The sequence below is a fragment of the Oxyura jamaicensis genome, chromosome 6, assembly GCF_011077185.1.
Source record: "Oxyura jamaicensis isolate SHBP4307 breed ruddy duck chromosome 6, BPBGC_Ojam_1.0, whole genome shotgun sequence".
Classification (NCBI taxonomy): domain Eukaryota; kingdom Metazoa; phylum Chordata; class Aves; order Anseriformes; family Anatidae; genus Oxyura; species Oxyura jamaicensis.
Window position 1 is genome coordinate 27,286,323 of NC_048898.1, and position 22,864 is coordinate 27,309,186.

Below are 22,864 nucleotides of genomic sequence, written 5' to 3' on the forward strand. Positions count from 1 at the left end.
ACCAAAATACTTCCCAAAAGTTTTCACAGAGAAGAATGCAGATGGTTCAGCCAGTGACTGATGAGATTCCCTGCGACTGGTGAGGAATCAGAGGAGGTAATATTTGTGAGTTTACTCCAACAGTAGGAAAAGGTTCTTACCCTATTTGGCATAATGTCCTAAAGAACAAACAAGTGGACAGACAGGGTCTTTACCAGATTTTGTGGCATATTTATCCTTATGGACACTAAATCAGGACAGCTTGGGAATTTCCAACTAATAGGTGAAATGCTTGCTGTCTAAGAAAAAAAGGCAAAATATGTTATTTGAAGCTCTTCAGTGCTCTAATTTGCAAGAGATCTCTCCTGGTAGACCAAAGTTTTCCTGGAAAAATCTGTCAGTACAGCACAAAGGAGCACAGCAGTTCTTTGTGCTGACGTACAATGAAAGGAAGAAATTAAGGCTGAATCTTAAACAACCTTCAGGCTTGTCCGGTATGTGAAGTATACAAAGATCAAGCATCAAATACCTGAAGACACTGCCAGAGAGGAAAGCAACTTGGAAAGACAACTTAGAGTAACATTGAAAGAAAGAGATTAAAACATAAGTCATTGTGTAGGGGCCAGTGTCTCTGCTAGGTGGAGCGTTACTTTAGATTACATCCAAAACGCATTCATACTATGTAGCCTGCAGGAATCCATTAAGAGTAAGGAAGCCTGACCCTTTGGCTCAAGCAAGGCCAGATAGCTGCATAGTGGCTTATAAGCTGTAGGACATTTTAGCCTATTTTCCATTCAAATTTAAAACTATTTTCTGTCTAAAAGCACTTCCATTGCCTTTTGTAGGATTAGACAAATGGTTTAGTGTGTAAAATCAGTATCATTAATTATGGATGTCTCTGGAGAGAACCCAGAAAGTAACATATAACCAAGATGGACATTGACCCTGGAATGAAAGTACACTCTCATTACATAGGTAGTGTAAGAGAGCCTGCTCCACCTCGTGTTATAGTCAGTACAGCTCTTTAAATCAAAACTCGGTTACATTTTATGGCACCTTACGATCTTTTATGGTTGTTAATGTTGCTTTATCGTCCAGTTGTGGGTGGATACGATCTCTCAGATTCAGCTCTGGGGAAAAAAAAAAAAAAAGGGACTGTTTAATAAGCTGAAGCTAAAAAAAAAAAAAGTTTTTTTGGGTTTTGTTTTTTGTTTATTTTTTTTCTGCATGGGAGACATTTATGGCTGCCTCAAATGTGTGTATTTTTTATTTGTTTGTAAGTGAATATTAATCTGGATTTCCCCTTTCAGAAAAGTCTTTAATTTACTTCCCCGGGCAGAAACGGGAATTTCCTCGTGGGTCATATTTCAGCTGCATTTATACACTGGCTATAAGAAGGCAGTGACGATGCAGGGTGAGGACACCGTGCTTGGCCGCAGAAAGCAATACAAGGAATCTTGAAATACTTCAAGGTGTATTTCTCGAAGACTTTCTACGCTATAAAGACATCTGCCTGTAAGTATTAACACCGTTTGTTTTCCTTATCTTGGTATTGTATTTGTGAAGGTTTATAATAGCCAACATCTCAGTCATTTGCAGCGCTTTATTTACATTTTACTGAAGCACCTCATTGCATTTCCACAGGTTGAAAGCAATCAAATCTCTTAATGTCAGGTATACAAAAATCTGAGGGGTATAATCATGGAATCGGCACTGTTTATTCGGAATGAGACATAATGCATTTAAAAGATTGCTTTCCATTGAAGTAAAAAAAATATATATATTAAGTACAACAGTTAATTTTTTTTTCTTTTTTTTTTTTTTTCCAAAATGCAGAGTGAGATACCACAAATGGTGAAAAGCCTACTGTAATCTCATGGTTTCTGTCTTTCTACCTGCAAATCTTGACTTTCACTGAAACCTAGATAAGGCTTCTATCATGTTACAGGCTCTTGGAACGCTGCTTTGAGATGCATTGCTTGCCAGTTGTGGTGCCTTTGTCAGTGACACTGAGGAATATTACACTGCATTTCACTGCAACCCCAGACACGTCCTCCCACTACTGACATTGAGAGTTTGACTGTGTGCAGTCACTTTTAGTTCTGGAAATAGCTTTTTTATCCTTTTTTTGGTAGGCAGTAGATGAAAAGACTAGGCAGTACATTTTATAATAGTCTGTCACAGCAACCAATCTTTCTCCCCAGAAGGCAAAATTGTAATGGTTTCCCTTAAAAAAATGTACAAGCAGAAATGCTCTACGGAGTTCTCCAGCAGACCTGTTTGCAGTGGTTTGTTCTCATTTACAGCTTGCCTGGAACTGGGTATGGAAGCTCACAGCTTGACTTGTAAAACTGTGTGCATAACCTGCTCTGTGTCGGGTGACGGCCAGTGCTCACCTCCACTCCTGGCTGTTCCATGTTTACTTCTGGCACCAGGAAATAAATCAGTGAAGAAATAAACACAAAGGAAACCCCTTAAATCTCTCTGCAGCCAGGGAGTGCAGCAAAAAAACTTGAGGACAGCACTTGCAGTCCCCCAGATTTTCCCAAAGAGGCTCTGCAGGTTCGTGTGGCATGCACATTGGAGGCTGTCACCTTGTAGCTGACAGGGAAAGTACTGAAAGGCAATTGAGCTGAAAATCCCTGCAGAAGTCAGTATAACCAAAGCCACATTTTACCATCTAAATGGTCCAAGTCCCGCAGAGTGTTGCTCATGCGTTTCGTTGGGGGGTAATTTAACAAAATGCTGGCAAAATCCATGGCAATGCATCAGTGCGTTCTGCCTCCCTTCTAGCCTCTGCTTCCATCTCTGCCTCAGCCTGGCTGTGCCATGAGCAGGTGATGCAACTTCTCCGGCTCACAGGAAGATTACTGTTTCCTGGTTAATATTGGAGGAGACACTGCGAAAACCAGTTGACATAAACAAAAACATACTGTGAAAAAAACATGATACTAATCCACATCCATCACTGTTTATAAATTGTTGGGAGGGCACTGTATTAAAGTTTCTACAGAGAAGCACATTATCCTAATTCCTACAGCACTCTGAACAGGTTTTCTAAATGTCCTCAGCTGTTAAGCTCTGCAGGCCATGCTATGCCTCCTGAACGCAGGGCTGACCACGCTGCCAAGGCAGTGTCAAGAACAGGTGGGATGCAGCGTTCCTGGGCTACAGTTCTGTATCTCCTGCAAAGGAAGGGGCAAAATACACTTCTGTTGGCAGCTCTCCTCACATCCAAAGCAAATCATCCCTTTGACTTATAGAAATGTATACATTTTATTATGCATCATTTTAAATTTACAGTATAAGAATAAATACAGTACTATAGCATATATGTAACTTATAATATATAATCTTATTATGTATAGTGTATTTAATAATTATGATTGTTTCTGTAGTTTCTTATGGATTTTTTTCTATGTTTAATTTCATACAGTTTAACCACCACTACAAAAATAAACACCTCTGAGATACTTGTTATTTTCTCAAGCAACCACCCATGCAGTGAAATGTTGCTCGGCAAGAAACAGAGTGAAAGGAATTAGCTTCAAGTTTGTTGTTCTCTTTCCTATCTCAGAAGAAAAAAAAACAATCGGGATGGCTTCAGGAAGCAGGAAATATTCTGCAGGTACAAAATGTCGTTTACTAAGATTCACCAGTAGTAAGGTTGAATCAGGTTTCAAACTATTATTTTCAATACCTGATACTTGTCTCTTTTGCCTCCAACTGCCAAGGATTTTGTCATAAACAATGGGTGAAAAACAGGGAAAAACAGTGTGTTAAAAATTTCAGAGCTCAGCTGAACTTATGTGTTAATTTTGCTCCTTTGCTTCCTTCGTTAGAGAATCTGTCCTAAACGCAGAGTTTCCCTCTAGAGCAGAATCTATCTTGTCCCTGACACAGAGGCTGGACCGATATTTCTGGAAACATTAAAATCCTTAAAAATTAACTGGGAACTTCAGTAGCTGATGATGAAGTCACCACAAAGCTGGGTGGTTTTTTATTGCCACCTTTCCCAGAACTTTGGCATGTCCTAGGCTGCTGGAGGTTGACTGTGCTCTCTTCAGTCATTCATTGGGTTCTTTAAAAGTCTTAATTTCCCGTACACTCCTTACAGCTTAAAAAACAGAATAAGATTGCCACTCCTTTCACTGGGTGTTCAAGTGCTCTAAGATTTTGATCAGAAATTCACCAGTGGTTAGAAAAAAACATGAATCTTAAACTGTAGTTGAGCAAAGTATGCAGGATCATGAAGAAATGCATTCAGGTATTTTTACCCCCAGTCTTTTAGCTTATATTTTTCTTGTAAGACTTCTTCCTGTTGCTGCATCGTGATCTGCAGTGTAAGATGATTTATCCTTCGTGGTGTTTGCAGCCTGTCCATACTGAATGCCATCTACAAATTTCATTAGGGTGCTGTTTACTGTCTTTCAGATTGCTAATGAATAAGTTAAGTAAGACCAGACCGCAGAACTTAAGTCATATCAGTTAAATAAGACAGAGCTTTCTGGTATCTTCTGAGCCACCTCCCTCAATGCAGGACATTGCCACTGTCACTTGTTTACAGTTTGGGCCAGTTGTCAACAGTAACAGGGACATCAAGGAAGCATGGCCTGGCTCTATGTTTTATAGCTTTGATTTCTGTTTGTCTTCTCTAATTGAATGTGCTTTATGGCCATTTAAGCACAGCAACCCAGTGCTCAGCATCATTTTCCAGTTCAAGGAGGTCCCTGTAGGAGATTAATTGGCAACAAGTAAGAGTAATGGTGCCATTCGTTTCTCTTTGATTAGTGGGAGCTCAAAACCCATTTTGCCCTGAAGGTGGAATCTGCCAGCATGGATTCCTCATCAAGTCACCACCTCTTCAACTTTTCAACTCACAGGTATACTAGCATAGATTAGTCATATTCCAGCAATCCTTCAACAGATATCTGCTTTTTCTGCTATCCTGATTTTTAAATGAGAGACAAATTTCTTTCTCTTCGGCAGAAATCCTGGAAAAGGCGTTTTTTCATCCTGTCCAAATCCAGCAAGGGCAATTACATCCTGAAGTATCTAAAAGGCCAGAGCGTGAAAGGCTCCATAGCTGTTGATGAGTATGTAACTCAAATGCATCACCTTTTTATTTTAAATCACGTATCAACTCTCCTAGTTGGCCACTGATTGTACAGACACTTGTTCCTGATTGAGGGTCTTCATCCAAATCCTGCTGAAGACAGAAAAAGAGTTCCTTGGGCTCTTGTAGGCTCTGGATGCAACTTAGAGTGTATGTTTTTTGTAGGAGTAAAAATCCTAAATTATTTTGATGGAATTTGATACATTTATGTGAGCAATTGTGGTGATGTATAGCCTGCAAAGCAGACAGGTTGGCTCCATGATCCCAAAGGCAGTATTCCTGCAGTAGAAGACATTTTGTGTTCTGTGCTATGCATTCACTCATACAAGAGTAAGGATGGGCTACAGCACTCATAACTGTGTAGGCACACAAACCTTTCCCACCTTACCGCTTTACTAAGTGCTTTGCAAGTTGTGCAGAGGTCTCCCAGTTCTCACATAGCCCTTTGGGCTGATGCTGGCTGCCCCTGCCTCTTACCCTGCCAAGTGGCTCTGCTTGGGTCATTTGGGTTGGTCACTTCATCCTCACGGCACAGCATCCACCGCAGACTTCAGGAAGTCTTGGTGTCATTGGCTTTGTGCTAGCAGCCTTACCGCGTCAGCTATGGTGTGAGACACATTGAAGGGAAACAATTCTGGCAAAGAAATGTAAAGATTTTACCAGCCAGACTTGAAGCTTGAGCCAAAAGCTCCTGGAGCTGTTAGGAGTTCACTGGACTCATTGGTGTTGTGCTTCTCCCATTAAAAGAATTTATATTATGAAGTTCTGAAAAATTTCCAGCTTGCTCAGCGATATGTGGTGACATTATTGCCATCATTATCATTATTGTCATTATTATTTTTACTGGTTTAACTTCTTGTAAGTTACTGGAATTAGCGCTTCCATTTCAGAATGCATTGAGAGTACATCTTGTCTATTCCAGATCTACTCCATTAAAATACTATTAATATACAATTAGTTTCAAATCAGATTTACTGTTCTGTCATGGATCAAAAACATCCGCCATGAATTTTTCTTACTGTCATTTCTGTATTAGAACAACAGCCCTATTTTCAGAAATGGTGTCCCAAAATCTAGACATGAATCTTTGTAAAAGTTGATTTTATTTTTTTGTTTGTAAATGTTCTTCACTGAAAGACTAGATGTTTTTAATGTGGGCACTTATTCTCTTGAGATTTTTTTCTGTTCAAAAACGTTCACCTTTTTCCATGTGGATCTCCTCATGTCACACTGTGCTTAAATTAAAATGCACCCCGACACACACGCACATATAAATGTATGTGTGTGTGTACGTATGTTTGTATGCAGGTACAGTTATATAGGATGTTTTGTATCATTATCTAAACAGGATCGTAAAAGTTGAAATCGGAATAAGAAGTTCCGAAATCATGGCAACGGTGAAGAAGATGTTCAGATGCTTTTTTGAAGAGGTGATGTCCATCACTACTGGAAACAGATGTTACTACCTCATTGGGAAGAGCAGGTAGGCAGAGGAAGATGTGTCAATGCAACATGACATTACAGTAAAGCTGTAAGACCAAGACCAAGGAATGGTTCTGTTGCTTCCCCGCAGCTCTGGCCAGCCCCTGCCTGTGTCTGTGCAACTGAGTGTGCAACGCAAGGTTTCAGCTGGCTGATCCCAGGGAAAACTTCTCTCTTGTGTGCTGTTTTATCCCCTGCAGCCAGGCTAATTCCTTGCTGTTTCGGGCCACTGGGCTAAGCTTCCCTGCAGCCAGGCTGCTACAAGTCCAACACGTGAAAGCAGTGGGAGCACACGGCAGTGGCAGTGTGGCAGTGCCACATCAGCCCATACCCACTAGGGTCAAGGAGGAGCAGAGGGCTTTGCCTCTTCACCCAGCAGCTCCTGGGAGTTAAGAAAGCTTCTGCAGTAAATATTTGTGCTCTGGAAAGCAGATCGGTAATCAAGGGAGGCAGACTGAAGGGGAAAATTCCCAAGAGAGAGAGCAGGTCCCAAGAGGAGCGAGTCAGGGCCAGACTGCAGGAAGGGCAGAAGTCACTGCTGCACAGGTGAGCCTCAAAGCTCGGCGAGGCCAGGGTTTGGCACAGTGCTCTGCTGCTGCTTCCCAGCTTCTCCTCTTCGCCTTCCCTAACCCAGGCATGTCAGGTGGGTTCTGCCTTGCTGCAGAAGAGCAGCTGATGTGTGAAATGCTGATAAGCACAGAAGGAAAACACATACCTGTGTGCTACTGGAGCATGCCACCCCATGCCTTCCCCCTGGGCACTGCTCTCACGGCCAGCCCTCCCTGGGAAGAGCTGCAGAATTAATCCAATAAAATTCACTCACAAAAACAGGGCTTCAGGGGTGCTTTCATGAGAAGTTTCTCACCCTGCACTCCCAAGCCCCAAAGTCCCACTAAATCAGCATTACACACCAAGAATGAAGCAGAAAGCACCGTTGTACAAAAGCCTCTTTGTGCCTGGCCCTGGGCTGCACCTCTTTGAGGCCAGACTTTGCCATCTGGCTCTTGAAAGGAAGGTGCGGATTTTCCCTGCTGATTTCAAGTAGCCTTGTTTTGGGCCCATGGGAGGAAGTGGGTGAGCAAATGGGTTTTCCTTGTGTTTTACCTATTAGTAGGTGTTCATTTCTGTTGTTCCAACCCACAGCCAGGAAATAGAGGACTGGGTCACTGCGATATCTTCTGTCAAGAAGGCCAAAAAAGATGAACACTGCCCTCAGGTGACATTTCTGTACTTGATTTTAGAGAGAAATAAACTTGTAATCTCATTAGAAACATGTGCAAAGGCAAGGAACTGTCTTGTCCTGGTTTTGCAAGTTGGCTCTTGACTTGGTTAATCAGAAATTAATTTTCCATACAAATGCTGTACCTTGGGCACTTAGCTGGCATTGCACAGGCTTTTTGTGCAGGGATTGTTTTTACATTGAAAGAATCTCTTTGAAGGGTATGACACATGGAAATGAGGAGGTGATTGACACTGTGCTACAACGAATTCCACCTTTGATGTGTCAGAATGAAAATGTGTGTGTAATTCTCACTGTGTACTTTTTGGATATATCTACATGCTGTTTTACAAAGTGATCCACATCTAGCCTGTCAATGCTATGAGTGAGCTGGAAGCCCTGTTAATTCCAGCTTCAGCCCAAATTTCTGCACCATGTCAGCCAGCCAGGCCATCTAGTTCAGAGCCTCCATCAGCTTCCAGTCTGCTCAAGGTGCAAGAAGCACAAATTTACATCTGCCTGCAAAATGCCACGTAGACAACCTCCCTGAGCCATTAGGAGTAAAATTTGCACTGTTGTGTGATGTGCTGGTACATTGTAGCTCATGCCAACCAGGTGCCTGTCTTACACAGCTGTTATCTTATTTGTAGAACCAAGATCTTGCAAATCCAGAAGTCAAAAGCCGTCCCTGCTCTTTGCCATTATTCTGGGATTCTGTAGATGTGACCAATTCCCTGGAAAGGCAAAGCTACCTGGAGGTAAATGGATCAGCCATCTTTAACAATGAGTTTGCTGCCAGGGGTATCTGTGAAATTTGATTTGTATCGTGGCTTGTTTCAATCAGAAGTTCTTCAGAGCTCATGCAATGGGTGCCCAGGTGGTCTGTTTTGGTCTGTACCCGGGTTCCTAAGTAAGAGCAGGATGAGCATCATCGGAGAGTCCCCACAAAGGGCTGGTACTGGCGTGTTAGTTTAGGAGTCTGCATGTAAGTAAAGACAGGTGACAATGACAATGAGCACTGATATTCATAGGCCATCCTAAATGACCAGCAAAGGTTGGTCGTTGTAAAATAGCTTCAGATTAGCTTTGACATGCCTAGCAAAAGCCATGGGGTGATTGTTTCAACAGCTGCTAGCCACATTCTTCCTGTTCTGTGATTGTGCTTTTCTTGTCTCTCTCTTCAGGCTCACAAGCCTAGGGGAAATTTGGTCCAGTGCTGTCCACTGGAGCCTGCACTCCTTTTTCTCTGTGCCTTTCAGATCTCCCCCCTCAGTATTTAAATAGAAAGGAAAGCATCACTGAAGTTCTAGAGCAATTACAGCCTGTCATTTGGTGACAGACTGAATAGCTGCCAAAGGGTTGGCTTTCTGCAGTCACAGGGTGACATCAGGGCTGCAAATGGCCTTGATGGAGGAAGCTGAATGCAGGGAAAGCACATCCAGTGCCTCTCCAGGAGGAGTCAACATTTTCTTCTTTTGAATGCAGAATGATGGTCCCTCAGAAGACAAGAACAGGCCTAATTCAGATCCTGGCCCTCATCAGGCTCAGAATGACTCACTGAGAGGAATTTTTCCAAACCTGGTGAGCAGAACAAATAAAACTGCTTTTGACTTGTTCGGTATGCAGAAGTGACTGTGGGCCCTTATCTCTCCTGGCTGTCTGTAACTATAGATTATTCACCTACTTCCCCAGCACACCGAGCTGTTTTTCATTATGAGGATTTCCTAAATATAGCTAGTCAGTTGTTGTCTTAAGCATTGAAAATAACCTTCCAAGAACTTGTTTGAAATACCCTTTATTTACTTTGTTTCTTGGGGGCAGATCCTCAGAATTTCTGTGCAGTGATTGTAACCTGTGGCAGCTCTTGCAAGCTTGATGAAGAAAACTGAAGTTGCACTGCTTGAGGATTTGTCCCTTCTGTCATCTTTCCCAGCTGTGCCACACTCTTTGTAAATGGCTTCTTTCTGCAGCCTCTGCAAGTAGCCTTTACAATGGGGCACACCTCAAGTCTGACCTTCTATTAGCATAACTCTAACTTCAAGTAATTTAGCTTCCCTATCTTGCAGGAATTGATTAAAAGGATACAATAATTAGTGTTATTTTTTATCAGCTAAGTGTTCTGACCTACGTTCCCCGAACAAAACGACATGCAGCACTTTCAGATGTTTGTCACCCGCCCTCTGACCTGCCTTTGCAGCAGTCAGTAGAACAGAAGGCACAACCAAGGCTCCACCACGCCAGCATGCAGTTTGGCAGCTGAGGATAAACCTATGTTTAATTGCATTTTATGCATTGGACTATGATCTGGAGTAGCTGAGATGCAGGGGAAGGATCTCTGCTGCTATCACAGCTAACAGGGCAGTGAATCAGATGTTGCAGTCACCATCCGTGTGCACAGGCTGGCAGTGGGCATGATATAATACAGTTTGATTTAGTGGACTGAAGTGAAAAGAGGTGAATTTACATTGCAATGCCATGGGTTATTACCACCGTTCAGCTGATGCACTGAAATTTATGGAGGTGCAGTCATTCAGTTATGAGTCTTAGCTCTGAAATGCACTGGGTCAGCCCTTAGTTTGACTTTAGCTGGTGCTGCTACCAAGGCTGTCTTTCTGCCCCTTGCCTACACTTGCCGCTTCTGTCTCATACATTAATCATTCTCATACTTACAGTGACTCAGAGAGCATGTATTTATGCAGCTTGTCAGAGTAGGACAGACTGACAAGCAGCACTAAAAGATAAGGAATTTGGATTTTACCTGTTCTCTTTAGCCTGAAGCAAAGGGAGTAGCAGGAAGCTCATAAATCTATTTCAGCATGTGTGAAAATGAATAACCTTGCCATACAGCTAACAAGGAGCAAAAATGTTCCTTCATTTGATAAAAATACTTCATTTGCCTCATAAGATTAGCATCTGCTAACATCTCCAGATCTATTATTTGCTCAGTGCTGTCTGGACAGCTGACTCCCATAATAAGCCCTTGTATTTACTTCCTGTTAGCAGTATGACTCCACATTTCTAGTATCTGATTAGCTTTACTTTTTTATTGGCCGTTCCCTCATCCAGGCCCTGATCTTGAAAACTGTTTGGTCAGTAGCCATTGTTCATGCAAACAGGCTTCTCAATGTCAGCTGAGTCTGGTCACACAGGCCGGGACCCAGCCACCTTTGAGGGCTTTGAGAATCTGGCTCCACTTCAACCCACATTTTGGTGCTACCAAACCACACCTGACTCAGCAGTCGAGTATCAGCTATGTCCACACACAGCATTCAATACGTAAAATGTGTCAAAATAAAGAGCCCAGACTTGTATCATGGTGCTCATTACTGTACTGCAGGTACCTACACATACTAGTCAAGAGTCTGGCTTCAATACAGGTTAGACACACGTTATTTTTTTTGAAAGAGGAATTCCTCTGTCCAAGGGCAAGCATGTACATTTTGACCCTTCCCCTAAAGAGCTTAAAACTAACAATTACTCAATTGCTTTCCAGGTTTCATTTCCATTTTGTGCTACAGCCAAGTTCCTCCATAACCCATTTTCTCTCTAATGTAAATCCACACCATGGATCCCCACAGCCTTAAAGAACTTGTTTAGCTGTACAGCTGAGAATAATGTTACACTGAAGTTAACTGCAATTCTCTGGTTATAAAGCACTCAGAGGAAAAGATATGTCAGCAAACTCCTTGAGGAAAACACCGTGGTGCTGCTGTTTAACCTTCTCCTTCCTATTGTCCCCATAATCTGTGATGGTGCCAAGGAGAAACAGCATGTGCATTTGGCAAAAGGTGGCCACCATCAGTGGCCCAGGCTCAGTTTGGGAAGCTGATGAGTGCTCTGTACTCTCTGACAGTTTGGAGGAGTTGGAGCATCTCAAGACTTAATAAAATCACCTCCTTTTCCCCTTTTCCCCAGATGTTAACTTCTTTGGTTGATCCAAAGCCCCTAAAACATCACTAGGAAACTTGTTCTTGACTTTAGATCATGACCACAGAGTCAGTCTTGTTCCTGAAAGAGTTTTGTTATGCACTTCTTGAAGGACCGTTTGTTGGTTTGTTCTGGCTGCAGCATGGGCTGCTTTTTATGTCATTTATACCAACAAGGAACAAAAATACATTCATCGTCTCTAATTTTGATTCAATGCCAGTATCTTCTCCTTACATGTGCGAGAGTAATTAGTTTAATTTACTTTACCTGGAAAACAGTAATATATTCTGTGACATATTTAGCAGTTACTAAAATGATCACCATAGAAACCAAGGATGTAAGTGGAGAGATGAAAAATGGTTGTATCACAAACATGGCATGGAGAATTGCATTGGGAGGCAGCAAAATACTAATTACTGTATTCTTCATTGCAGTGAAGTCAGCAAGGAAACAAAAATAAATAATTTGCCTTTGTGACTTAGAAAGGTAAACTTGGTAAAGTGATTAATTTCTCCTTGATTTACAAAATGGCCACAAACTTAATATTTCAGGCATTTATGAAGCTCAGAGGATGTAATTCAGGACACAAAGGACTCAATATCAGATCTCCAGCTACTTGGGCTATGTTCTAGCTCATGGAGAAGTATGAGTTAATAGACTTTTCATCAGTCAGGGAAGTCCCAAATACATTCTTTACTTTAGAGCAGTTAAAAGGTACTTAAAAATGACAAATATCTCCCAATCCACTTCTGTATTTCCTCCAGATTTTTTCCTAGTGTAAGGACTTAAGACTGAATGCAAATAAAAAATCTTTTGCATACAAACACAGAAATGCATACAGAACCATACGTGAAGTGTTTATCCCACCTGATTTCTAAATAAAATAGCAGGTTTGCTTCTTTGGACGGTGGACTGCTGTGTGGTACTGTTTAAATAAAATAAATAAAATACAATAGCAGTCAATTGCTGCTGCCCAGTTACCAAAAATCCATCTATGAGAAATAGTAATACGGCCAATTTTGTGCAAGTGCAGTGGATTTCAAAAATGCAAGGAGGAGCAAAACTACAGAAGCCTGTTCCTAAAACAACCTGAACAGACTCTTCAAGAAGAAACATATCTTCCCATCTTTCCTGTGGATGGTTGCTGATTCTGTTACTATTAGTAAATGGCAAAATACATGTTAAACAATATATAACTGAACCTGTTAAATATAAAAACACGCTTTTAACAGGATAAAACTCTGAGAAAGAGTGATGAAAATTCGCTGTCATCAAATTCAGATGAAGACATCAAACAGGAAGAGGAAGCTTATTACCAAACTCCCAGCAATCTTTTAGCAAAGGTAATTTATCTGTTGTGAGTTCTTCTGTTTTGTTAACAGCTCCAAGGAGACGGAGATACTTAATGACCCAAAGAGGAACTGGTATGAGAAACCACTAGTACCTTGCCAAAGAAATACGTAGATAAAGCAGTAGGTAATAGTTTTAATGCATACAAGGAAAAATGCTTGATTCAATGCTTGATTCTTTCTGCTAAAAAGTAGTATTTTGACAAATAACATTGCTGATTTTGTTGAAATTCCCCAATGACTGTTTCATTGTACACGGCTTTTGCCCATTGTATCCTTTTATTTTTATCAAAAATGAAAACTTCATTTAGAAAATGTAGCTGTACATTACATGTTTTAAAATCTAATTCTGTTGAAGTACTAGTAAGTGGCATAAAACCATGCAGTAATTTTAAAAAGGTGTGACACGTTTTGGTATGTGCATTTCAGTGTGAAACAAGGGAGCAGGAGGAATCATACTGGTCATTTTAAACAAATTTTGGTGCCTAATTTGGGAGGCTGATTTCTCTAGGCTTCCCATATAGTCAGGGGTCATGAGAAGCTCGTTAAGTCAGGCTTCTGCAGAAGTCACAACTTTTTCCAAAGACTCTACAGCTAACTGAACATGATTAACAGCCTACTTACCATAGAATGTAAGTACTTTAAGTTAAGCACACTCAAAAGACAAGACTCTTTTCGATCTGCTTTTCTAAATTAAAATGTAACAAATTTTATGTGGTGGTACTTACAAATATAGCTGGTTGTATTCCAACCTAAAAGGAAAGCAAAGGGTAGTGTCAGTAATACCAGATAACACGAACCTCTGATGTTCAACCACATTTCTATCTCACAGTTTCTGGGAAGTAAGTTATTTGAGGAAAACCAAGCTTTATTAGCCAGTGGTCTTAAACAGCATGAGCACTGAACAAAACAAGGAGATTTTTTTTCTGTTAGAAGAGCAATAATATCTATGTTGTCTTATTATTATATTGTCTTATGTTGTGAATTGTTTCTAACAGTGCAATGCTGAAGTATCTAAACCTGAGCCTGCAGCTGAATCCCATGTCCCCGTGCCAAAGAAAACATGGCAGAGGAAGCCAGTAAAGGAGAATGTCTATGTGTCCATGGAATCACTGTAAGTAACATCTCCACTAAAGTTCTGCAAATAAGTGACGTAGTGATAAAGCTAGAGCTGTCGTTTGCAAGATTTACTTTGTGGTATCTAAAGGCTGCTTCTTGATTGAATGAGTTCTTCAGTCTTGGTTCAGAAAGTTCAGAACTCATGGGAATACCAGAGTGAAATTCAAACTCATCCAAGTGGAATTTAAGCTCACATTGCAACTCATGCATTTAGACAGGCTCTGATTACAGGACACAGAACGTTTTGGTGACTGAGAGTTTAGCTAGGTTCTCAGAACATACCAGCCCACCACTGTCCTCAGACACCACAGCCAAGCTCCAGCAGCGATTCAGGGCCACCCCAGAGCAGCCTGCATTACTTAGTGGTTAAAAGAGGAAAGAAGAATTGCAGCATCAGCTACCAGCTTTTCCAGTAAGAATGTACGTGGTCCCCAGTTGGTTGTCTCCTTCCTTCCATTTTCCCATTGAAAGTATGGGTCTAATGCTGTGTACGTTGGGGGTACAGTGTCTGGTATGCCACAGAGAAGGGCCTGAACTTTGTTTCACAGTTGCAGTGCCACCAGGAAACTTCACAACCTGCATGATGTAGCTGAAGAGACATGTGCCTACACGGTAACTCCAGTCCTGATGCAGAGACTGGTCAATAGCTGCTAGCTATGGCCTGCCACCTACAGACAGTCAGGTCTTACTTCACATAGTGGGAGGCAATCAGAAATGCAGACCCACAAGCCAGTTTATTACAACAGACTTATTCAAGGCCATCCATGTCTTTGGGAGTCTTTATGGAGGGATTCTCTGTAAAAATCTCCAAACCTACACATCTGAGTTCATATATGCACCAAGAGCAGTTTTTGCTACTAACCCAAACGCTGTTTGAGGCACAGAACGGAGTTGACTCCAGGCATTATATGGCTCGTCAAATAACCTGAAAAGTATTAAAGCTCTTCTGAGTTATTGTATCCCCCTGGGGACAGCATTACATCCTGACAAAATCCAGTAATGCCAAGGACAACAATCTGTACTCATTTCTTTGTAAAAGCACGTTGTTAGCTGGAACGTTTTCAGGCTTAATAAATAGTCTTTAAATACTGAAAAGGTTTTTTTTAGGATTTATGGTCCATTTTTAGAAGGACTGTTTATTTTACTTAGCAGTAATTTAGTCCACTGACTATTCTACAAGAACTTGTTATTCTTCGCTTCACTGACAGCTATTCGATCTGGCAAGAGTGTCTGGAATGGCCAAACCAGTTCAGTTTTTATCATCATTCTTCTTCAGTAGGCTCCTCAATAACAGTTGCCAGCTCACGTGCAGACGTGATAGGCTCCCTACTCCTCCCAAACGCCGGGAAAACAGTGCATGTCCAAGAGACTTGGAGGCAAACAGAGACCTAAAACTCCCTGAAAACAGTACCACACAGCAGTCCACCCTCCAAAGAAGGCACAATTCATCACCACTTTCAGTGGTTCAGTTGTCTATCCTGCTCAGGTAAGCGTCTTCTTCATTATTTGTTGCAGAGAAGACAGATATGTTCACAGGTTTCAGTTAAGGCACTGGTCCGTGATGTTTTCTCTCACAGTCAAGTTACAGATGAGACGCAACTGCAGGAGTTGGATATTTTCATCCCCCTGGCTGACATTAACAGTTACCTACAACTTACCGAAGCGGCAGGACAAATATGGTAAGTCCTGGATACCTTGTGATGGTGCACGTCAGGTGTGAATGAGTGACACAACCAGTGTTGGGATCCATACACAGTTTTAGCAGTACAGAACAGCACAGGGTCAGTGTGTGCTCAAGCTGCAGTAATTCCTTTCTGCTTTCTGACTATTCACGTACTTGAGCTACTACTTCAACTGTTGTTGAAAAGGGCTGTGTAGCATTGGGATCCCTTAGTATGCTGTGTAATAGTTCATGACGCAGTCCCACCCCAAAAGCTAATCTTCTAATGTTAATAGGTGTGAAATCAACTAATTACTGCTACTCAGGTTTGTCTTTGATTTGGTGAATCGTAATGAAAGCATGTCTCAGAAATACAGTGAGGAGACATTATCTTGTGACAGAGTAAATAGGGCCTTTCAGCCAAAAATCTTACAGGGTTTGGTATAGGTGGCTAATAATTTGTAACCCTTTGTTATTGACAAAAAAAAAAAAAAAAAAAAAAAAAAAGATGAAAATTAGGGAGAACATACACATACAAGGGATAGACTTCAAATCCCATTTATGTCCTATGAAGAAAAAGGGGATGTGTGGAAAGAGATGACAGTCTTTTGAAAAGCCATAAACCTGTCAGTGGAAAGAGTGACAACATGGAACCTACCAGCAGAGGAAGCCATTTCCAAACCTAGTACATTCAGTGATTCACTCTCTTTCATCAAGTCCTTTCTTATCTTTTCCCCTTTAACCTACTAGCCCAAATATTAATGACCTACATCACATAATTTTGTAATCAAAGTAATAGCACCTGCGAAGTACTCAGAGAGTCCCCAGATGTGTGAGCTGTAAGTGAAAATTTAAAAGATGTTACTTAAATTAAGCTGATTTGAGCTTGATGCCATCATAACGTAATCTCCAAACTAATCCCAGCACTTGTTCAGTGCTAGGAATCACTGCTAAGGCAGAGATTTTCACAAGTAGGTGTTAGGACTTTAGCACATACATCCTCTTAGTAGTCCCACTGTTAATTACTGCTCCCACTAGCCCTTTAATATCAATTACTAGAAGAAGGAACACAAAGCAGAAAAAAACTATTTTTTGCATGTTCCTGTGCTACCTGTTGATCTTTCACTGCCACACAGCGCTAAGACTGACTTTTGCCACTGCTCTCTGTTCACACTAGCCAGGTGCACTGTGTGCACAGCAAGTCACTTTGTTTCAGCCACAGTCAACAAGAGAAAATAGCACTGCAAAAGGGACAAGAAATGGGACCCCCCCCCAAAAAAAAAAAATTTTTTTTTTGACCTGTGCCTAAATTTACAGAGCTTTCCCAGTGGAAATTCATATTGAAAGGATTTGGGGCTGGTTCAGGGTGGTAACAGAGCACTAGGTCTGACTGTCAGCTCAGCTAATCTTAGACAGTTTGCCATCACAGAGAGTCTATCGGAGACCAGCAGGAAAGAGATAATGGAGTTTCCATAAGGGTCCGGTCATAACAGCAATAGATCTCTGATTCTTGCAATTATATCACAGGTAAAACATAGTATAATACATTTTAATTTCATCCTCTTGGGATGACTTGGGAAAATTATCTCAGTCTAACATGAATATGTATGCATGTACCTGCATCAAATCTGGCCCACAGTTTCAGACTGGAATCCCCTGTTTTCACTGGTGATGTTTCTAGCAGCAATCTCCCTTGTTAACAGCCTGGGATGTCAGTGTCATGCAAACTTTACAAGGTGGGGGTGAAACACCTTGGTTTCAGCTAGAACCAGATCAAGAGGCTGCAGTCATTCAGCCTGTGTGTCATTTCCAGTGGGCAGTACGGTAAATGCAATTCTGTTCACTCTTTCCCATTCTGTTAACAGTAACTCAATATCCCACACAATTCCTTTGTTGTCTCTCCTCCAAATACTCTAGTGTCTCACAGTGGACTGGTCCTTGCCAGCTGGGATGTTTATTTAACCACGGAGACCGTATAGTGGCTGTGAATGATCTGCACCCTCAGAACTTGGAGGAGGCCTCCTTGTTCATCAGCAGGTCCATGAGAAAGGAGGTATGCTCAACTGACCTGAAAATGATAGTCAAGTAAATCAAACCAAATGAGAAAGCACTTTGCTTTTGCCTTTCAGGTGGCTTCATTCAAACCAGTTCACTCTGTTTTGAGTGTGGTGTGAATAACCTCAGTACCAAGTAGTGCCTCAGCATCACTCTATGTAGCATTTCTTATTCCTGTGCTATTTGGGGAATGCAAGGTCTGCGCTGCTGTGTTTGAGGATTGATCTCAAAGAGTCTGAGCAACTCAAACTTTAATTTAAAGTTACTTGGTATGTTTTGGCTGAGGTCTGTGAAGTGAGAACTTTGGGAAGTAAATGATTGCCCCCAAATGGATTTGCTTATAGTGATTTTGGGCTTTGAGGGTAGACCTGTAGGCTCCTACCACCTTATCCAGCTATTATCACTTTTTCTGAAGAATGTGGGAGATTTCTAAGTGCTATCTTAACACGACTGCAATCTACTACACATTTTTACCCACGTTTTTCTCAGATGGGCCCCAATTTCAATATTCAGGTTCTCTGACCCAACATGAACACCTTCACATTTTAATTTTGCTGAGAAAGTTAAGGTCATTAGATGCTGTTGCCCGCTAAAGAAAAGAAAGCCAGTCTCCATAAGGAAAAGCTATTCACCTCTCTTAACAGGGCATTTTTTATTTAACTAGTTAAAACACAAGTCAGATAGTAGCACAAATGTTTATCAGTTTTAACAATCTATAAAGCAGTGTCTCCCACTTTTTCTTTTTAAGGTGAAACTTACAGTATGTAGGATTCCACATTCAGATGCTTTCCATGTTAAAGGCTGCTCATGTTCCTGAAAAAAGACAACAATAATGAAGTAAGTGCCAAAGTTCAAGGGAAAGGATCAAAGAGAAGAATGTGATATATAGTGTATGGAGATCTGTACCTTCTAGAGCTGCCAGACAGATTTTGTTGCTAAGTATAAAGAACAGAGAATGTAGATTTTATTTTGTGTCCTAATAACTTGTTTTGGTGACATGAATAGCTGTGTTTTTCTTCTGTTTCATGTTATATATTTCAGTTGCATGAGCAAGAAGGTCAAATCATTTACAAGACATTTGCACTGTACATACTTTGCAATTCAGTAGAAAGTACTGGTTCATGCCTCTGCTTGCCTCTTTACACTGAGTTACATTGATTTATCCCTAACTCCTGAACCATTTAGGGATGTGGGAACAACCTACGTTTGGAACAAAGCCACCTTTTCCCTTGCTTTCTCTCAGGTTCTGAACAGCAAAGGCAAGCTGAAAACTATGATGTTGGAAGGATGACTGGGGGGCCTCCTCTTTGCTATGCCCCTCATGTTACAGCCACAAAAATGCATATAGAGTGTATACAGAGCTTATACCCATTCTGTATTGATATGCATACATTTGTACATACATGTGTATGTATTTACAGGCATATATATATAGCTGTTAGATTGTGTTAATATACAACAGTGTGACAACAAACTAAATAACCATTTTTGAGTGCAGATCATTTTATTTTGCTAGATAGCCAAAATAAATTAAACTCTGTTTAGCAGGCATAGGTTTACTGTTATTAGCATATTTAAGGTGGATTTGAGAAGACATTTGTCCACCTTCCAGTTTAATTAGGCCAAATCAAGAAACTAAACGTATTAAAATTAGTGTTTCTGCCACTTACTCCGTTCCAGTAGTAAATTTGACAGAGATGATTTTCTATACTTGCTTTAAAATCCAACCTGGATTTACAAATAAAAAAAAATCTTTATAAAATTGAATTCAGCCAGTGATGAAAATAGTATCAGTAACTCAAACAAACAAAAACATTATACAAACAATTCAGACTCAGCTCCTGTTCAAAATATTAATTTTCACACTGTTTACACAGCCTTTCTCTTATGTTTTTGAGATAAGAGTGTTTGTGATATTCTTATTTCTCAGGATGGGAAAGGATCACTTTCAAATATTTGTTACAGTGGTGTTCAAAGGCCTGCTTGTGCTGAATTCTGCATAAAGACTGAGGGAAACCCCAGTTCTGGAACAACAGAGACTGAAAATGGAAGAAAATAAATTCCTTAGGAGCTCTCCTCCAGAGGTGCTGTGGGATTCCTTTGCTCTGGGCTGTCTCTCCAAGCCCAACAAATCCTCTTCTGCCTAAGGAGTCTCTGAGGATGCCAAGGGCATCGCCATATGGGGCACTACCAGCTCTGTAACCGCGTCGCCCTGCTCGACCCGGCCTCTAGGCCAGGATCCTAAAACCATGAATCATCTAGGTCAAGAGTACCCACCGATGATGTGTCCCTTGACTTTCCTGACTGAGGCTTGCCTAAACTCTTCTTCTGAACTTTAGAAAAGGCCAAGCCTTCCTGTCTTGTTCCAAGACTCAGCTGGTTGTATAATTAGGATTTTTCTTGCATGTTTTCAGCAGGCATGGGGAATTGCTCCAGTGTTTCCTCAGAAGTCCTTATTCTGGAAGATATATTTTATGCCTGTTCTTCCTTCCATTTTTTAAACCAAATATCCTGCGTTCTTTCAGAATTTTTTCCCAAACATTTCATGTAACCTTTCCTGTGTCACTGACCTGCAAAACAAATACCTTCGTTTTCCAGTTATGGGTGAACAAAGAAGTGAGACAGTCTTAAAGCAATTTCCTGAAACTTTGTATAGAAACATTTCCAAGAAGAGATGAACAAAGAGAAGCTCTAGACTGTACGTAGTGGTGGGAGGAAAGCCAGGGCCACAGAACCTGCATGTGGCATTGCTGCTGAAGCAGACGTTGAGCAATGTATGCTGCACCTCTCAGCCATGGAAGAATGCTACTTCTGGAAGAAACTAGGATTTGGTAGAGATATCAAGCACAAGACAATTCCAGAATATTTCAGTAAACTGGGGAGTTACTTCTGTAAACAGTTACTGATGTGTTACATTAATTGATCCTTATGTCAGTTTGCAGTATGATAAATGCAGCTAATTAATGTTACATATTGGCTGATTCACAACACTTGCTAGATACACAACATGGAAGTGACATCGGTATAGTAAATTCTGGTAGGGTGTGTGAAGTTGTCTGTGCACGTGTGATCAATAAATGGGTTATCACTTTACAACACATACTGTATTCCCTGACTACCTCACTTTCTCCTAATACAACCCCTCTTCATCCTCCAAAGGCCACCCCTAACTTTCCAGTAGCTTGTAGGTGGGACACCAAATAGCCCTTTAAAAAATAAAAATTAACCTACTGTTAAAAAACAAGAGCAACCTGCTTTTGTAACACTTTGCCAATATGAAAATTTTACTTTTCTTCAAATGAGCAAATTCTGCTAAATTTCTATGCTGCCATTAGAAATGCACAGCAGTACCCAGTGCTCACGTTGAATCCCAAACCCTCCAAAGATGCTGTCTTTAATCCTATGCCAGCTGACATGGAGCTGCTAATTTTTTAGATCACCTGTAGGCATTTAAAGGTGCTGTGTAAGCAGACACTTAGAAGTGATAGGTGCTATTGTAACTTCTTGTTGCAGTACACTCTGTGGCATCAAAAATCTTCTTAGCCAGTCCCCTGGTAATTTTTGCTGTATGGAGGGTTCCTGACACAGATGTTTAAGTTGACGTGATGAGAAATTCAGTGAACCCACAGACTAACATGTGTGTGTAAAACACACTGGAAAGAAGGCTGCAAATCCTGAAATTTTCCTGCACCACTGACCCATTGAGCTACCTGCGTGGAAGCAGGGGCCAGTGTCGGCTGCAGCATGTGCCCGTTGAATCACTCTGCACCTGCAGGCTGGGTCTACAAGAGACAGAAACCAACAGACTGCAACACAGATTACATGATTAGCTAAAGATTAACGTGCTCAGCAGTAACTGTATTTCATTCCTGTGCCTTTAGGTTGTTTCCCTGACTGTTAGTTCATGGCTGCATTCACTCATTACTGGCTGCTGATTTTCCCTCCGAATTCCAAAATATGAGTCATGCTCTTTCTACCTCTCTAGTACCTTCTACAACAGGAAAGTGGCAAATGTCCAGGAGAAAAGCAAGTCCTGGAACAGATTAAAATTAATGGGAAGAGAAGTCCCCAAACTGATGTGATGTCACTGAAATTAATAAATAAATAAATTGTATAGCAAGCACAAAGCAGTACACACAGTCCCAGTGCTTCTACTTCGAGACAACACTGCTGAGAACCAGGGTAGGAGTCAGATATTGATAAGAGAGAGCACAAGCCCTGCAGGAAAATGAATCCAGACAGGAAAGGGGATCTGTGCTACCTGCCTGTGCCCATCACAAGCCGAGCTACAGGCAAGCTCTGCACAGTGCAGCATCTGGCCACAACGCATGGGGTGGGTGTGATTTGGAGTCCCTGCAACCTGGGGTACCCAGCCAGGCATGCTTTGGCATGGCTGCACTTCCAGCAAGTGGAAGGAGAAGTTGCAATGAGGGAGAGAAATGGTACCTTGTACACTGGACATTTGCCACTTTCCTATTGTACACTGGAGATAAAATAGGTCGGTGGTGCTGTGGGGACACCAGGCACTAGTCGGTGTTTTGCCCCCAGCGTTCTGGGTGACCTTGTGAGAACCATTTCTTTCACCCACAGAGTCAAAATCAAAAAGCGATTTCACACACATTTGTATCATGCAGTCTCTTACAATGAAACCAATCTCCTGCATCACATCCAGCGCTACTAACTGCTTTCACTTTCAGAGCACCTGCTGGAGACACCTCCATGAGACCTGCATGCTGCAGAAATGCACAGGTGGGGAGGGAGGACATCAGAGCCCTGTGCTGTGGAGAGGTGCTGATGTGCCCATCAGTGCTGAGGGAGAAGCCACCCTTGGTGCCCTATGAGACATGAGACAGCACAGACATGAGTGAACATGAGGCGAAGCTCCCGCTTCTTCCCCACAGGGAGCTCACCCTAGTTGTGTGCTGCTTATGGAGAGCTGCACCACACAAATGGAAATC

The 22,864-nt window shown here is 41.5% G+C and overlaps 1 protein-coding gene across 4 annotated transcripts; it reads left to right on the plus strand.

Moving 5' to 3' along the window:
- The first annotated feature begins 1,195 nt into the window (after nucleotides 1-1,195).
- Nucleotides 1,196-21,004, plus strand: PLEKHS1 (pleckstrin homology domain containing S1). 4 transcript variants are annotated; one of them, XM_035330636.1, is made up of 17 exons: nucleotides 1,202-1,494; nucleotides 1,907-1,910; nucleotides 2,897-2,906; nucleotides 3,554-3,607; nucleotides 4,771-4,862; nucleotides 4,969-5,075; nucleotides 6,444-6,578; nucleotides 7,721-7,793; nucleotides 8,447-8,554; nucleotides 9,282-9,377; nucleotides 12,956-13,066; nucleotides 14,071-14,186; nucleotides 15,468-15,677; nucleotides 15,769-15,870; nucleotides 17,769-17,904; nucleotides 18,655-18,743; nucleotides 19,872-21,004. In XM_035330636.1, the coding sequence occupies exons 4-16, from the start codon at nucleotides 3,577-3,579 to the stop codon at nucleotides 18,721-18,723; spliced, it is 1,386 nt and encodes a 461-aa protein (XP_035186527.1). In that variant the 5' UTR covers nucleotides 1,202-1,494; nucleotides 1,907-1,910; nucleotides 2,897-2,906; nucleotides 3,554-3,576; the 3' UTR covers nucleotides 18,724-18,743; nucleotides 19,872-21,004. The 4 variants fall into 4 exon arrangements, with proteins under 4 accessions (XP_035186528.1, XP_035186529.1, XP_035186527.1 ...); XM_035330637.1 differs by lacking the exons at nucleotides 1,907-1,910; nucleotides 2,897-2,906 and having other exon boundaries at nucleotides 1,196-1,494; nucleotides 3,416-3,607; nucleotides 15,471-15,677; XM_035330635.1 differs by lacking the exons at nucleotides 1,907-1,910; nucleotides 2,897-2,906 and having other exon boundaries at nucleotides 3,416-3,607.
- Nucleotides 21,005-22,864: the final 1,860 nt, after the last annotated feature.

Bases quoted from the DNA above. Each gene is read 5' to 3' on its own strand.
- PLEKHS1 (XM_035330636.1), top strand. From the start codon at position 3,577: ATGGCTTCAGGAAGCAGGAAATATTCTGCAG. The intron at 13,067-14,070 runs GTAATTTATCTG...TGTTTCTAACAG, and splicing joins CCAGCAATCTTTTAGCAAAG to TGCAATGCTGAAGTATCTAA. The intron at 15,678-15,768 runs GTAAGCGTCTTC...TTTCTCTCACAG, and splicing joins CAGTTGTCTATCCTGCTCAG to TCAAGTTACAGATGAGACGC.